Source organism: Malania oleifera, chromosome 4, assembly GCF_029873635.1.
Source record: "Malania oleifera isolate guangnan ecotype guangnan chromosome 4, ASM2987363v1, whole genome shotgun sequence".
NCBI classification, from domain to species: Eukaryota; Viridiplantae; Streptophyta; class Magnoliopsida; order Santalales; family Ximeniaceae; genus Malania; species Malania oleifera.
The window spans coordinates 51492146-51509959 of record NC_080420.1 but is presented as its reverse complement, the minus strand read 5'-3'; the positions used below and the strand labels follow the sequence as shown (position 1 = coordinate 51509959).

Genomic DNA, 17814 nt, shown 5'->3' with positions numbered 1-17814 from the left:
GTTTCTTTGAGGTTATTCCCTTTTGCAATTGCATATTTGAGGCAAATCATTCTTTTTTCCCTTTTTGTTTTTGATGTTTTAAAAGGTGAAGACATAAGATGAGACATTTTAACCAAACTAGGTGAGGTCTAAGCCTTAAGGCATTAAGAGTCAGCCTTTTAAAAAATTTATTTTGTAGATAAAACTATGCAAACGAATTACATATATTTTAAAAATAAAGAACTCAGAAAATTACAAATAAAATTAAAGAAACAAACATAATTTGCGTACTAGTTGGTGTGTTAAAATATTTTTTTACTTGAAATCATTAAGTAAATCATGCCAAGAGATGAATGTAGCATTACCAAGTTCAAATTGTTCTCAAGATCTATGTTCCAACTCTCATTATTTTGGAAAGAACGTGGTCCAAGAGTTTTAGAGATCAACTTGTATTAGGACATTTCTTTCACATAAACAAGCTATTAAATTTTTCAAGTCGAGTCTAAGTTGAGTTTTGAATACACAAAAATTTGTGAGCCTAATTTAAAAATGCGCAAAAGGTGTGGCTTTTGTACAAATGCGTAAGCCTCAGCATGTGTTGCATTGGACTTTTTGAGATTTGGTATATTTTGGCCTAAGCCTCAAGGCGTTTAGGCATGCCTTGTTTTAAGAAGAGTATCAATTGAGCCTTTCAAAACATCGTCTTGTTTTGTTTTTTTTTTTTTGTTTTTTTGGTCTTTTCCTTTTCACAATTAAAAGTTATTGATAATGTTAGAGAAACTTGTTATATAGGTGGAGAAATGGGTTGATCCAAATACTGGGCAATCAACTGGAAGGATTAAGCATCCCAATTCACTGTTAAGAGCTGTGCAAACTTTAGTTAGCTGGTCGCAGGTGAATGCCATTGCAGTTGTGGCACGCTTCCCTGATGATGTTACTGAAGACATTGATGACTATCGAAAAGGGATGGTATGTCAATTATCGTTGATACTTGCCTTCAATTCTCCTTGGAGTTACTTGTGGTGACAGGAAATGAATAGTCTTATAAAACACTTTAAAATGGTGTATGATCTTTGATTGACAGGTGAATGTTAATATTTTTTAATTGTTGGACAAGCATCTTTGCTGGACACCTGTTTCTGAATCCATTAACATGACCAAGCATTATAGTTTGTGTAGTACTATTTAATTGCTGTTGCCTTACTAAACTCCTAACTAACTTTACCCACCAGTTTACATAGAATCATGCTATGATTGCATAGTTCATGTCTTGAACCCATGCCATGATGTTGTGGTTTTTGTACTGCAGTAATAAAAATTGTGATGAAAATTGCCATAATGACACTCACATTTTCCCTAAATAGATGTTATATTTTTTTTTATTGGGCTGAAATTTAAGTTTTCCATGAATATTACTTGTATTGAACATCTCAAAGATATTTAATTTATTTGCATTATTTTGGTGAGAGTTTTGAATAATTTTTAGAAATAAAGACTGAATTTGCTTCTTTTGCTTGCCTCTATTTAACTTACAACAACAACAACAAAACCAAGCCTTAGTCCCCCTAAGTGGGGTCGGCTATACGAATCCTTTTCCTCCAATTTATGCGATCATGGACCATTTCTTTTGATAGATTCAAGGATATTAAATCCCTACTCACTGTCTCCTCCCAAGTTATTTAAGGTCTACCCCTACCCCTTCTACTACCCCCCACAGTAACTAAGTCACTCTTCCTCACAGGTGCACTGCCTCTATTTAACTTAGTTCTCCTAAATTGGCGTTCAATATTTTCTAAGTAATCTCTTAATTTTAACTAAATTATTTTTGTTTTCTTGGCTTCTTCAAATGATATTTTTGATTCAGCTTTCTTTGACTGAATATTATCATCTCTAAATAATTTTATATCTTGAATTTTTGTTTATTGTCGTGGCTGTTGTTACTTTTTGCTATTGGATGCTTGGAGGATAATTTTGTGACTTGGTTTATATTTCATCTTGTATATTGTGTGGAGTTTAGAAACACAGGCATTTCTCCAATTTTATTGGAGATGTATAGATCAGCTGTCAAGGTGTTTTCTTTTCTTTCTTTTGGTAAGAATATGAACTTGGCATCTATGATGGCAGTAGGTACTAATGGATTTAAGACTTAAGCCTTTCGTCATGTAGTACCATGAAGTTAATACTGCTTTGACCAAAAGCAAAAGAAAGTTGGATAAATGAATTCCTTCTCTCCATTCAATTCAATTCAGGGATGTCTACTTTTTTTATTAGAAGAAGGTAAGAAAGAATATATAACTTAACAATATACAAATACAATAGGGAACCAGAATAAAGAAGAGAAAAAAAAACAGGCTAGCAATATTTGCTAAATCTCTTGGAGGCAGAGATGTATCCTTAATGTTCCCTTCAATCCTAAATAGAACTTCTTCATGATTGATGGAAAGATTTTTAGAAATAATCTGTTCTTGGTTCTCCACATGTAATAGACATAGACAACAAAGAGATCTTTCTAAGATCAGACAAGAGGCCTGGTCTCAGGTTATCAAGTCTTTCAATCTCTTCATCCCAAAAGACATGAGTATTAGGAGCTCCATTGAGGCAGTAGTGTTCTGGTACGACAATAAAAAAAAGGTTTCTAGACTCCTCTTGATGACAAAACACACAGAATTGATCCTCTCCATCTTGCAATCCAATCCTTGGTCTTCAGTCTACAAGAGAATTCTTACAAGAGATTCTTGACTCTTACTTGCTCTCCCTAACAAGAGGCTGGAGCCTCCCTTAAATAGATGAGGAGTGAGGGAATATGCCATGGCATCTTGGAATATGCTTCCAACATAATCTTTTTCCTCATCTCCTTTACACACCTTTTAATAAAGATAAAGCTAAATGGCAAGGACAATACACATAAAGCTAAAAATAATAAAGCAAAAGTTGACTGATAAAGACAACACATCTAAAGATAAAGCTGACTGACAATTACAATACATATAAAGATAAAGATAAGTCTGGAAATGCTTCAGCAGTCCTTTGGTGGTCCATTCAGTGGTCTTTTAGTGGTCCATTGCTTCAGTGGTCTATTCTCGCCCTGTAATCCTCTTCTTCTTCAGCTGGGTATACTGCCATTGTCTCCAAATCTTTAATTGTCCCATTACCATCTGCTTGTTTCACATAATAAAGTGCCAACCTGTTCATTAGGTAGGTACTGTAGAAATGGGAAAACAATATTGCGTAATGAGAGCTTTTGGCTCTTCCATCGTCTTGAAAATGCACTGGATTAAATAAATCTTGTGGCAATCTGTCCGGGTCAACTTGATTTATATGGCATAAGCTTTTTCTTATATCAATCCATTTATGTGCTGAAAGATGCAGATCTGCAAAGGGGTTTTCTTTGAAGCTCCTTATCCTTTCATAGATGGGAGAGATATTAACATATCTATTCCTGTCTTGGATCTGGATCTCACCTTTGAGATGGAAAATGACCAATAAATATGGGGATCCTGTGATGAAATCTAACTGCTTAACCCATTGTGCTTCTGTTTTGAAGAATAGGAGCCAATCCTTAAAGAAACTATACTGGCGTGGTTTTTGTCTTTGGTCGGTTAAGAAGGCATAGGTCCAGGGTTTGTGAAGGATCATACTGAGTCGGTAAGTCCTTGCAAGGTACCAAAGAAGGAGGAAAGATTCTTTAGGGAAGGTCAGATAAGAAAGTGTGGGGACTCAAAGACCATTGATGAATGGGAAAAGAGGGTGCCAGTCTAGGTTTTTATCGGTGCGTCGACTAAACCATATTTTGAGAGGAGGAGGGACTGGAGACCTTGGATCATTTTATGATTGCCCTTATCAATGGTGTGACTAAGGGTGTTATCCTAAATTTCACTTGGAAGAGTTTGTACCAGTTTTGAATGGGATGAAGAAGATGAAGATGCCATGAGGAGAGGACCTGGGGATGATTTTTTGGCCTTGAGAGGAAGTCACTGAGGATATTGTGCTTTCCTTTGATGTGCTTAACTTCGAATTTATACTGTGAGAACTAGTTTGCCCATCTGAGGAGTTGTCCCTGCGGGAGGATCTTCTGCTTGAATTGGATCATCTTTGGAAAGGATGACATATCCATTTCGATTAGAAAAGTATGCCCAATTAGATGGAAGTCAAATTTTTTAATCCCTCTCTTTACCGCCATTATCTTTTTGAAGGTGGAGTGATAATGTGATTCTGATTCTTTGAATGCTCCACTTTTGTATCCAAAGATATGTCTAATCCCATCTTCTTTCTCCTCGATTAAAGTTGCTCCCCAGTAGAAATCACTAGCATTAGTTTGCAGGATTCTCTTTCCTTTGTCAAGAATCTGGAGTGGTGGCAATGTTGTAGCCACTGCTTTGAGTGATTTAATTGCTTCTGTATGTTTGGCTTCCCAAGGGGGCAAGTCTTTTTTTTTCAAAAGCTGGTGGAGTGGTGTTGTGTAAGTTGCTAGCTTTGGGACAAAGTCTGCCATGTAATTGACAATACCAAGGAATTGCTACAATTGTTTTGTCGTCATCCGTATTTTTGGAATGGTGCTGAGCTATGTAGCAATATGTGGTTGCAACTCATATTTCCCTTGGCTAATCTTCATCCCGAGGAAATCTACTATCTTGACACCAATAATCATTTTCTTTTCTGATAGCATGATTCTGTAGTGCTCCATTATGTCTGTGAACTGGTTTAGAAGCTTAGCATGTGATGTTGTATCTTTTGAGAACAAGAGGACGTCATCAATATAGATCAGGGCATGATGAAGTATGGGCTGGAAGATCTTGATCATTGCCTTTTGGAAAATGGACGGGGCCACTTTAAGCCCAAATGGCATAACAATCCATTAAAAGTGGAAATTGCGCATGCGGAAAGCCATCTTGGGCCTGTCATCTGGATGGATGCCCAATTGCCAAAAACCCGCTTTCAAGTCGAACTTTGAAAATATTTGGGCTTCCTATAGTTGTGAAAATAGGTTGGTCCTATTAGGCAATGAGAACTTATCATCAGCAAGGAAATAGTTGAGGGGCTGGTAATTGATGATGAGTTGGAGCTTTTTTCGAGATTGTTCAGCCCTTTTGTTGACATAAAAGGCTTTACAAGCCCATTACGACTTTGTTGGTTCAATAAGCCATTCTTCTTGTAGTTGGGTCAATTCATCATGGGCTAAAGAATAGTGTTCTGGATTCATCCCCTTGTGACTGGCTTTAGTAAGGTTGATATCTTCATTCTTTTTGAAGGGGAGGTTGACATAGAACTTTGGATTCTTACATAATGGCTTTGAGCATTTCTCCAAGAACTCACTATGACTGTTAGCACAGTTTTTTTGAATTAATCAAGCCTTAATCTCCTCCAAGGATTGAGTGATCTAGAAGAGATTAGGAGTCTTGGTCCATTGTAACAAATATGATCTAAATTTTAAACCTTGGGCTGTCCACTGGACCTTGTGAATGATATCGAATCCGATGAGAAGATCTTTATTTGGAAGGTTTGATCCAACGAATGTTACCTTGATTAAGCTTTTTGGATGAATTTATAAACAGGCACACTCTTTAATTTAACCTGGAAATGTTCTCCATTTGCTGCCTTGAATCCTTAGTTACAAGGTTTCCATTTGTCTTTCGGGAGAATACCTGGCTCAAGAAAGCTGCATGTTGCTCCTGTGTCGAAGAATGCAATGACTTTAATCGGCTTTGAGTATTTATTAGTTAGTACCCATACTGGAGCAGAAGGTGAAACGTAGCTTCCCTTCTTAAATTGCGCTGATAATGATTCTTGGATGGAACAGAGATTGTGAACAACATCCTCCGTGGAAGCTATCGAGTAGCACTCATTGTTAATGGGCTGGATATGAGAACATTCAAGTGAATCGGCTTGATAGCTCTCGTACTCTCCTTCATCCGAAGAGTGTGAAAGGTCTGTCTGACCACATTGCTGGAAAGCAAGGATAGAATCCTCATTTTGTTGATCATCCATGGAGAATATAGACTCGATGTCATCATCCGAATCCCAATCCGAGACCTTGTGCAACAGTTGGATTAGTTTAATTCTCCTTCGTTTTTTGGGACATCTTTTTGCATTATGCCCCTTTTGATTGCAGATGTAGCATCAGTGATCTTTTAATTCTTTCTCGTGCTTTCTTTTTCTCAAATATTTCCAACGCCTTTCCTTATGCTTTGACCTTCTAGATTTTCTGTGAGGAGAAATATCTTCAAGTTCTCCTGTTGGGCAGGAGCATTGCTTGTTTCCTTTACACTTGATGAGGTGGTCCTTCCTTTCGCATTCCTTGGTGATTTTCATGCCTGCTTTCTAGACTCTTTTGTATATGTCATACTTTCTGCAAAGCGCATCTTGATTCATAAGAGCACTCTGGTATGGTTTACCAAGGGAGGTGCTTTCGAGTCTTTTTCCACTTATTTGTAGTTTGCAAAGGACTTCTTCTCCTAGTGGATCAGGATAGCTATTAAGATAAGCTTTCTTGAGGTTGATGTCATCTAATCCGCCGAGAGTGTAATACCTTTCAGAGATAAGATTATAATGCTTCTCCAGATCCTTTCTTTTGAGTGAGCAACATTTGATCTTCATGTACTTTTCTCTGGCTTGAGTGACGTGGTCTTCCCAAGCGCCATAGAATTCTTCAATGATTGTGGAGATGAAGGCATCAAGGTTTGAAACCTGTGAAATCTGCAACTGTCTGTAATCTCCAAGGTTGATCCACTAGATTCTTAATCTTCCAATAAATTTGGAAACAACCCGTCCAATGACTTCTTTGAGGGTAATTCCCTCTTTCATTAATTCAGCAATGCACCATGCATGGAGCTTAAGGATCTTATTCCTCCATTGGCTTGGAGGGATTCCTTCTAATGAAATGGTTGGCCCATTTCCATTGTTGTTTGAACTATGCGTGGGAATGACTGATGCAGTATTTTATGAGAGGTTGATGTTGTCATCGACTCCTTCATCGTCTATAGGACTGTCATATTCTGTCCTGTGGGTGGATGGCTAGGTCATCATTGTAGGCTTTGGAAGTTGAATCTCATCTTCTTCATAGGATTCATCATCCATCATGATGGCAAGAGATGATTTTGGTGCTTCTTCTGGTTGTGATGGTTCCGCCATCTCAGTAAGGAGTTTGGAGATAGGATTATCCTTTTCTAGAACCCCAATTTGTGGCTCTCGATCCGGATCACTTGATTCTCCAAATTTTTGTTTGTCTTTCTTTCTCTGAGCAGTGGAGACAGCTGTTGACTCAACCCTTTGGGTTTGGGCTGGCTTTTGAGTATAATGCTTCTTTTTGAGATGAAGAAAAGAGTCACTGCCTCTAAAAGATGCTTGCATTGAAACTGGATGGAATGTTGGTTGGGGAGAGAAAAGCCAAAGTAGTTGGAGGGAAGAGAGGATCAATCCTCGCTTGTTTATGTTGTTGTTGTTGTTGGCTTTGCTTGAGAGAATTTAGCTAGGCTTTGAGATGTTGCATGTTTGCTTCTTTCTTTTTGAAAGCTGGAGTGAACCGACATATGCTCAATCATTTGCATAAGCTCATGCAATCCTTGGATATGGTTATGGCATTTTTCGATGAGGATTGATGTGATGTCGAACTTGTTCTCGACATTGTTAGCCAACTCTCTCTGGTTATCCATAATTTGCTGGAGCATTCTATTATGGGCTATGGCATTTTATGACTGCCAATTGAGAGTTGGTTCAGCTTGGGATACTTGCTTGGTAGATTTGTCTGGGTTGACAACAAGTGGATATTTGATCTTCCAGGAGTACTTAGTGCGGAACCGCACATCTTCGTACTCTAATGGTGGGAAATCATCATCATAGCTTGAAGGTATGAGTATGTTGATCTGGGGAGACTTTTCATCTTTTGTGCTTTTCCCCTTGTATTTGACATAGTAGTCAAATTTTCCGGATGGTTCTCCTAGCAAGTCAACCTCTAGGTCTCCGTTGTCATATCTCTTTTTGAGTCTCTGCTGGGACTTGTTCTTTTTCTTCTTACCTCTAACTTCTTTTTCTTCTTATCTCTAACTTCTTCATCAAACCATTCGTACACTGGATCATTAACACAATCGTCATAGGTACAATCAATGTCGAACCATTTGTGACCGGATTTGGTTATAGGTTCGTAGATCAGAAAGCCATCTCCGTTGAAGTATGGGATAGGGACCTGAGATCCCAGAGAAGCTGGATCTGTTAGGTTAATAGAGGTAGCTGACAGTCTAATCATGATCTTTTGGTCTTTCGGTCTTTCGGAAGTGGTGATGAATTTATATGCGGTTGAATCTTCATGGTTGGGAAGACATGTTGAGGAGATGCCTCTATTGATGATTCCTGATCTTTTGGGAAGGATATATGAACATCACCAATCTTCATAGTTGTGTAGACCGGATCGTGGAGGATGATAGGCTTAGGGATCTGGTGAAGCTACTCGTACTTGGTCACCCAAGATTCTGGGAGAAGCTTTATGAGTTCTTCTCTCGGTAGCTATCTTGGGATGTGGACATGGCTCGGGACAAGAGAAGTGTCATAATTGACAAGGAGAGCATCTTGATTTTCTCAAGGGGAAACCAGATCAATGGAATGGTTCTGAAGTTTGTAAACCATTTGATGATGGAGGGTAGCTGCTACGGAGTTAGAGATTTGGGGTGCTTCAACATTTTGGATCTGGACTTTAAGAGTAGTTCTCATGTTGGGGTCGGAAAGATGCAAATTGAAGTTAGGGAAGGGAATGAAGTTGACTGTCCTTGCATTAAGTGTTGTTCGCATAGTGGCAATGCATGCATGCTCATACTTATAGAATTTTGAATCAAGAAGAGCAATTCTGGAGCAAACCGGAAGGCCTTTTCGTCCGTGAAAAGTCAGGTAGAGCTTAACAACACCAATGTGAATATGGGCGAATCCCTGGTTGAGGTACTTTTTGGGAAGCTTTGGGAACAACTCTAGAGTCACGAGCTGTTCTGCTTCAGTTGCTAAGAGCTGGTGCGAATCGAAGGGAGAAGCCACAATAACTTCTTTGACACCTTTGGGTAGAGGGGTCTTGCCAGTGAGCTTCTTCAGAATGTTTAGAGGATATTTAGTTTTATCATAGATATAATATGGGTTTGTAATTTGAGGACTTTTGGTTTAGGGGACAAGGCTATCTTTTGGTATATAATCTACTTCATGCATATAATCGTGACGATCTATGCTTAAGGTAGATGAAGATCTGGGTGAAGAGCTAAGAGAAGGAGATGGAGTTAACATGGCTCTAGAAGACATGACTTTTTAATTGACAAGATCAGAACCTCCCTCACAACCTATAAGTGAATAGATCTCTTGCCCAACTTGTGGAATAAAACATAGAACCAATCAAAGTTTCGTTGTTATTTGTTGATCATTAGAGATGCCAGCTTTGGCTGACCAAACACAACCTTCCACGGCCTTCAACAAGTCAACCTTCCGCGGCCTTCCACTTCCCATACTTTATAATACTGTTGGCTTTTGCCTCCATAAGAAAGGAAAAAATCTTTATAAATAAAGAGGCCAAACTTTACATGTAAAGGCCCAAATAGGTGCCAATTGTCAAAGAATAGGAAAGTATAAGAGCCATTTCCAATAGAATATTTAAATGCAGAGAGTACTTCACTTCTAACTAGGGGTGAGCATAATTTGGTTTTAACCGAATTAATCGACCGAATTTGGTTGGTTTGGTTTGGGTAATTTATAGTTCGGTTCGGTTCGGTTCGGTTCAATTTGGTTTTAGAATATGGTAATCTTGGTTATTAGGTTTTTGGTTCGGTTATGGGTAATTTGTATCTCGGTTAACCGACTTACCCAAAATTTTAATTAATTAATAATTAAATATAAATTATTAAATTATATTATTTATGATTTTAATTTTTAAGGGTTGGCCGCTAGGGTTCCATTCGGGATTCGGCCATTCCTAGATCCCAATGTCCCATTTCCCTCTTCCAGTCTTCCCTCTTCCCTACCCTCTTCCCTCTTCGGCTTTTCCCTTCCCAAGTTCGTAGTTCGCAAGTCACAACTTCGCCGGCTCTTCACTGATTGTGGCATCGCAAACCTCTTCGGCTTTTCCCTTCGAGTGATCAAGATTCGAGTCTTCGGCTCTTGCTCTTCCCTTCGTTCGCGGAAATGCAGAATCGCAGTTCCCTCTTCTCTTCCCTCTTTGAGTCTTCCAGTTGCACAGAACCATTCATATTCATATGCGCAAACCAAAATCTGGGTTGGATCTAGCGCAAAAGGAGCCAAAAACACGAAATTGTCAAGATGAGCAACGACTGGAAGCTGCTTTTGATTTACATGATAGGTGTTGTCGAACTTGTCGTACATGAAACGCGTGGTGATGCTGGTCTTGCCCACGGATTGGTCCCCTATGAAGGCGAGCTTGTAGTTGGCAAGAGCAGAGACCGGAGCCATGGATCAGATCTACCAGAAAGCAAGAGAGAGACTTATCTGACCCACTAGTGATCGGAATTGTTGTGGCAGGTAACGATCTGCTCTCTGACGATCTAGTTTATGATTCGATTTGTCTTTTTGCAGACAGATAGAGAGGGAGGGGGGGGGGGGGGGGGAAGAGACTGTACAACAATCATATTTTGCTTTTCATAATTAATTTTGATTTTATTCGGTTAAATCCAGCTAACCGACTTACCCGAAAATTCAGTTTGGTCGGGTACGGTTCGGTTAAAGCAATCAATTTGGTCGTTTGGTTAGGGGTTGGGGGTTAACCGAAAAATTCGGTTAATTAGCCAAATTCGGCCAAATCGACCATTTGCACATCCCTACTTCTAACTCTCAGTATCCTCTTTTGGTTATAGGTACCGCTTGGAGTGGGTTTAATGGCCCAAATAGTTCTATATCTAGTCTTGTAGACCAGAGGCAATTTAACCCATTTGAAGGGGGAGGAAATGCAAATAGGCCAGAGGAGCTTTATGGCAAAAGCTTCCCTAAATTCAAAAGAGCCTTTGAGACCCAAACCACCCCCTCTGAGAACAGCATGCAAATTTTATCCGAGTTTTCACTGCAGTTTGAAGTGTTGCAATCAGTGCCTTTCTGAAGAGAAGCCTTAAACATTGCTCTAATACCCTGATCTCTGAAGAAGGCAAAAAAGGGGAGAACCCAATAGTTATAAATGCTCAGAAAAACAGAGTTAAAGTTGGAGCTTCCTGCCATAAGAGAGGTGGTTGTCAGCCCCACTGCAGATTCTGTCACAAAATATGTCCACCAGATATAAAGTCTTCCTCGCCAATTTTCTTAGAAACCAGTGGCAATAGAAGGTATTTGACTGGAAGATCTCCCTCAGGCATCCCAGGATCTGAAGAATTTCATTTTTTCTTTTGGTAGTCATCCCATGTGAGAAAGAACAAGACTTGGGAGTTTAGCTTGAATACCATAGGTCAAGTAAATATTTCCAACATCTTTTACTTTTTGCTGAGTCAACATTTCCATATGAGAAAATAAGTGGAGACTAGTTAGGCCAATATTCATAAATTTACTGTGAAATTTCAAATCATCTTTTGCAGCAGCTAACCATAAGATTCTGGTTAAGATCTCCATAACCATAATAAATAGGTAAGGAGACAGAAAGTCTCCTTGCTTCCTTTAAAAACCCTTCTAAAGAGCCATTTATGGATAAGGAGAAAGTAGGAGTCATAACAAACTCCTGAATCCTGGGGGAAAAAATAGATGAGATATCAATAGCCTCTTGAACCTTGAATAGGATGTACCAATTGACATAATCAAAAGCCTCCTTTGTCTCAACTTTATAGCAAATCTAGAGGGACCTTAGTTTAGATGGTAATTGTACAGGAGTTCCTGAGCCAATAGGATGTACCACAGGCCTAAAGTCGGGGAGAGTTTGGATTAACTTATTTTGAAACCAAGACTAACACGGGAGTTGATTTGTTTGAGAAGTTTTCCATCGAGTAAAAAAGATGAGATAGCTTCCACAAAATCATCCTCAATAATTCTTCAGCAAACTTTGAAGACCCTTGCATTGTATCCATCTGGTCGGGGAGCCTTTTCGTCAGGGAAAGAGAGTAACTTTTATGGTTTCCTACTTTTCCACAGGCTTAGTATGACTGAATTTTGATCTCCATACCAGTTGAAATCAAGCAAGTTTTTTCAGAAATGAAACCTTTGAATCCAGTAATTTTGCATAGAAAGCCCTGATTCTTTCTTAACATCCTCAAAAGATGTAGCCTTAGAACCCATCAGACTTGAGCGCATGTTGATTTTGGTTTTGGTTCTGCTGGCCTTAACATCATCAGAGAAGAAATTGTTCCAATTTTGAGCAGTTGATCCTAGATTCATGCTTTATTATGCTTTCCTCATCCTGAAGCAACTTCATATAAATTTAGGGATATCTGCTTGTTGAGTGGATAAGTTGTGCGTCATCTGGGGCAATGCTTAAGGCCACCCTTCTCATATCATAGTGCACTCGAATGTTACTCATGCAACGGTTTCTTGTCGAGGATAGCTCAACATGTATTTTGTATTAGAATTCATGACATCGTCACAGTTTTATGCCTGTATTAGTTGCCTTTGTCAATCCTCCTTTCTTTAGGCTTATACAATAAAGGTGGTGATGAAAAAAACAAATTTTAAAAGTAGCTTATCGTCCTAATCCACCTCAAACTTTTTGCTTTGCAGGGAATAGATCTTTTAGCAGGTGTGGAAGCAGTTATAAGTCATCTAGTCGTGAAGGAATTCCAAATCCCTTGTGCACATGCTCCTGCATTATTACCTTTGCCTTTGAGCCCATCCATATGTCCAAGATCAGCTGCTGAGGAGGTATGTAGGCTTCTTTTGAGTAGACATGGTACCTTTTGATCTTCTATAAGCTCATTTGCTTGCTGTCTTGCTCTGTGGGTGTGTGGGCACTAGCATGTTTGGGCTGCTTTGTGAGCTTTTTCATGTGTTGTGTAAAGACTGAGGTCTAGGTAGCCGGATAATGTCTTGATGTGAGGGTTCTCTCTCTCTTTCTCTCACATGCACACATACACACACACACCCACACACCTGCACACACGTAAGCTTTGTATGTTGTGAAATGTGGATGCATTAACACACATGCACCAGCATGCATTGTGAGAGCACACACGTGTTACCTAGATTTCAAGTTGGTTGATGACCATGGAAGCTGGTTGATGACCATGGAAGCTGTTTGATGTACCATATTTTAATAAATTTAAAGAAAACAGAGTCCCTAGAACTTATATTGTGAATTTTAGAAATCTGTATAATGTTGTTATATTGACAAGAAATAGAAAATTGTGTCTGATCTAATTTTAATGCTTTTGTTGCGTCAAATATTGGCATCAGGCCATCCTGTTGTATGCTACTTAATAAGCCAATTAATTTGATTTCAAGTTGTGAAGGTTTTATTGGTCATAGGCATGTTAAACGTTTCATGGTTTATGTTATGGACGGATGCTCCAATTTTTTTTTTTTTTAAAATGAAGTGGAATTGGGGACAATTTTATTTAACTTCACAAATTTGGAGCAATGATTTTGGTAATGGATCAATGGTCTAGGCCTGCCCAAGAGTGGCTATCCTCATGTGGAATAGGTTTATTGACCAGACTGACTGTTATTCCTAATTATTTGCCTGTTGATGGGTTATTCTCAGCTCTCTCTCTCTCTCTCTCTCTCTCTCAATTTATATATTTTGGGTCCTGCGTGACAGATAGGATACACATTCTTGCCATGTGTGCTTGCTGGGCTAAGCAATGCACCACAATATATAGACAGTAAGCCTGAGTCCTTGGAGAATGGTTGTATATTGGCAAGTGATGTTGACAGTGTCATTCTTCCCAGAGATGCTTGTGGTGGAGAGGGTGCTATGGCTTTCGCGAGAAGCAAAAGAAACAAGGTACAAACTCAATGGCATGTTTTGCCTTGGCAATCTCCATTTTAGGTTAAAAATTGTCAACCTGGATCTAAGAATTGAACAGCGAACTAGCAAGTATTCTCTCATCTATATTCTAAACTCTGCTTTCCAATTTTGACATGGAGCAATTTGTATTAACCTACTGGTGTTTTTCGCTACTAACTCCTTTTTTGTTCCAGCCACTTATTATTACTGTTGAGGAAAATGAAACAGTTCTCAATGATACACCAGATAAACATGGGATTGAAGCGGTATGCACCTGAGATCAATTTGTACAATTCTTTCTGGTATCATCATTGTTGTTACATTTTTTTTTTTCTTTTTCGAATGTTCTGGAAAAAGCATCAGGTAGTGATGAATTCAAATGGTTTTAGAATAATTTCTCATAGCCCAAGCATTTTTTGCTTTAATGGAATGCATAATTGAATGCGGAAAAGCTTATAATATCATGAAAGGAGTTTCATCTTTTAGAGTTTCCCTCTCTAAAGCATATCATGAAGCTGGTGGTGCCAGTTCCGACAAGAATTGCTTGAAGTTACCAAAGGGAAAAATGATCTGGAACCTTGTGAAAATGTTAACTATTTAGGTTGTTTTTTTCAATATATTTGCCTACCTTCACCGTTGAGCTTCAGCAGCTATCACCTGCTTTCTAGCATAATTAAAAATGTCCCCTGATTAATGCCCACTGTCAAATGACTGCTGGGAGTCATTATTCTCGAGACTTACCTGGATGAACACCCATACATTTACGTGGGAATTATTTTGGCTTCTAAACACTTTTAAACTCGAGGCATTTGGATGCTGATTGAAATGAGACTCATTCAGGTCAAGGTCTCAAACTACTGGGAAGCAACCGGTGTTGTTGCAGCTCACAAGGCTGGAATAGACCCAATGTCTCTCCGACGAAATGCAGTTGATAACATTCGGGGCACTTCCTTAATGCTTTCCAATGGTTTTGCAGTCTCAGGTGCCAATCTCCAGAATTTGATTTGAGTTGCTGCGTACATATATATATATATATTTTTCTCTCCAAATTGTATTTCAAAATTTGAAAGCTATGATCTGCTTGTTCACAATAGCCATGTTTGAAGATAATTATTCTTTTTGTATTGACTAAGAACTAATGACCATATTTATTAATATTGTTAAAAGTAGGCCAGGCTTACGTTTAGGTTTTCAGTTCAATGAGTGGTATATTTTTTTTATATGCAAAATTATGTAAGTAAATGTTATTTTTATTTTTCTTTTCATTTATTTATGATTTTACATCTAAAAAACGAAATACACACTCATTTGAATTCAATTGAAGTACTTAAAAATTAAAATCACAAAAAAGTACAAATTCATTACACTTTCAAGAACATAACTGAAAATTTTCCAAACTATTTAGCTCTTGCAATTTCATTTTTGATTAGGCTTGAGCATTATTATGTGAACCGATTTAATTGACTGAACTGATCAATTTAGGTTAAATCGATTCATTCTATTTTAAATTTGGTTAGTTGGTATAGGTTTTTAAGAAGTTTGGTTGTTCAGTTATTGGTTTGGTTTAAGTTTGTATTTATTCGGTTAATCGAATTAACCCATATATATATATATATATATATATATAGGGGCTCGATAATGATTTAAACATGTATATATATATCATAATACATGTTTAAATTATTGTCGAGCCCCTCTCAACTTTCAATCTTCAGCCTCACTGCCCCTTCAGTAATCCTAAACATTTCACTTTCTCAATTCCTAATGCAGTAACCTCTACTAACCCTCTAATGTGCTGCACGCATCCACCTGCTTTGAAGTGATGGTATTCTGTCCTCTCATCTTACACATTGGGGTGGTAGGTCCCTTGGCTACCCTCTGTGCCTCCACCTAAGTGGGACTGCCTTTAGGTCCCATTTGCCTTGAATCTAGATTTGCAAATCAGAAATTTAGAATCATCAATCATTAGATTTATCATCACCAGTTCTTCGTCCCACTCGCCAGTTTTCCACCGCCAGTTGCCAACGAGTCCATCGCCACTCCAAAGGTAGTATTGATTTTTTTATTGCGGCAAAATTTTACTTTATTTTTTGCAAATGTTTTTCAACACTTATTTTCTAAATGTAAAAAGAATTTTAGCATCGAGGATTAAGGAATGTGATATAGGTTAATTTATGTTGATCGAAATAATCGAAGTAATATTCGGTGGGTGAACATTTCGGTTTTGCAAAGCAATCCAGTTTGCTTCGGTTAGAACAATTGGTTAATTGAATTATTTTGTTTTTGTTTTGGTGAATTCGCTTAGTTCACTAAACTCATCATACTAACTGTTTGCAAAACCCTACTTTTGATGATATTTAACAAAAAAGGAAGATGGTGAGCCATCATGTCACCTTGGTTAGTTGGTCAGCCTAACAAGATGTCGCTGTCACCTAGCTTAATTAGGGGTGAGTAAATTCAAAGGGCCAATCGTTCATTTGCTTAATGTTCTTATTTACATGAAATTAAACAACAATTGAACCAACAAAAAAAAAAAAATTTGACTTCTATGGAAAAGCTGTGCAATGTCATTTGACTCCCTATTCACTCAAGCATTGGAAGACCATTACTAGAACCTTTTCCAGAGTAACTATGTTTGTAGGTTATCGTCTAGGTACAAAAATTAGGCAAATGCCTCAGACCTCTGCTCACATTGATCTGCTCAAATTTTACCAACATCAATTTGCAGCATTTTTTAGTCACATAAGGAACAAAATGCCATGGTGGCTCTATGCAACACAAATATTGTTGAGAGGATCACCTTCTTGAATGGGATTGAGATCCCCATGCATCACGGAGATTAGCTTGATCTTTTTGCACTGCAAGCCAACATAGCAGCAAACTTGTAAGCATGAGTGAGATAGTTGTCATATAAGGTTAGCATCTTAAGGGTTGAGAGTGGCTAGTAATTTTTCCATATCCAACTCTCCAAGTTGGCAGACTAGATGTTGTGCGAGACAAAATATGGAGAGACACGGTGAGGTCTTTGGACAACCCTCAATTCTCATCCCTGAGAAGGACCCATGTCCTATGAACAGTGGTCGGACCAACAAACACAGTGAAGGAGATTGCAACAATGAAGGGCATTCTAGAGGAGTTTTTTCCGATTTTAACTTTTTTAAAAAAAAATATATTAAATAATACCTCATTCTGGGAAGAATTTCCCAGAATGACTCTGACGTAATCTCGGTACTCCAAGTAGCGATATTTTACCAAATCTCGCTACTTGGAGTAGCGAGATTTAATTGGAAGACTTAATGCTCTGCCAGCCGCCTTTCGACGCGTGGTAAAGCTCTGCCAACCACCATTTGACGCGTGGTAAATCTCGCTACTTGGAGTAGCGAGATTTTTTTGATATAATTAATGCTCTGCCAACTGCCTTTTGAATTACCTCCACCCGACTTTTGACGCGTGGCAAATCTCGCTACTCCAAGTAGCGAGATTTGCTTCAGAATAACATCGCCCGTTCTTCCTCCTTTCTTGTGCGAACAGAGTACCTGTTGCTGAGAGTCGAGCAGGTGACCGTTGAAGGAAGACTCCGGAGCAGGTGACCGTTGCGGGCTTCATCAAATCAAAAGCTATATAAAGAGATGGGGTAAGTTTTGTTTACCATGTTCAGTGCTTACATTTTTACATTATTTTGATTTCATCGAAAGCTTTGATAATCCAAGAAAGAGTTTGTGATTTGTGTTAAAAGATTCGTGGACAAACATTACTCTTAAGGTTTGTATTTCATTGTTTTGGTATATAAATTTAATTGTTTTGCTGATAATATTTTATTTGTATTTCATTGTTTGGGTATTTGAATTTAATTTTTTGCTGATAATATTTAATTTTTCCATTCAAACTGTTGTTTAATATTTATTTAATTTTTTTGGATTGTTATTTCATTGTAAAATGCATTGTGT

General features: G+C 38.3%; 1 protein-coding gene across 4 annotated transcripts in view; it reads left to right on the top strand.

The window, feature by feature from the left end:
• LOC131154154 (uncharacterized) overlaps positions 1-15061 on the top strand; it is a 40799-nt gene extending 25738 nt beyond the window's left edge. The window contains exons 5-9 of one of the 4 annotated variants that reach the window (XR_009136343.1): positions 772-948; positions 12643-12783; positions 13810-13864; positions 14062-14133; positions 14708-14845. Coding sequence is in view for 2 of the 4 variants with exons in the window: in XM_058106719.1 (XP_057962702.1) it covers positions 772-948; positions 12643-12783; positions 13679-13864; positions 14062-14133; positions 14708-14875 (744 nt within the window). In the remaining 2 variants the exon portion in view is untranslated. Of the gene's footprint in view, positions 1-771; positions 949-12642; positions 12784-13678; positions 13958-14061; positions 14332-14707 lie in introns of those variants that run through there. The other 3 variants (XR_009136342.1, XM_058106719.1, XM_058106720.1) reach the window with 3 other exon arrangements.
• The last annotated feature ends 2753 nt before the right edge of the window (positions 15062-17814 follow it).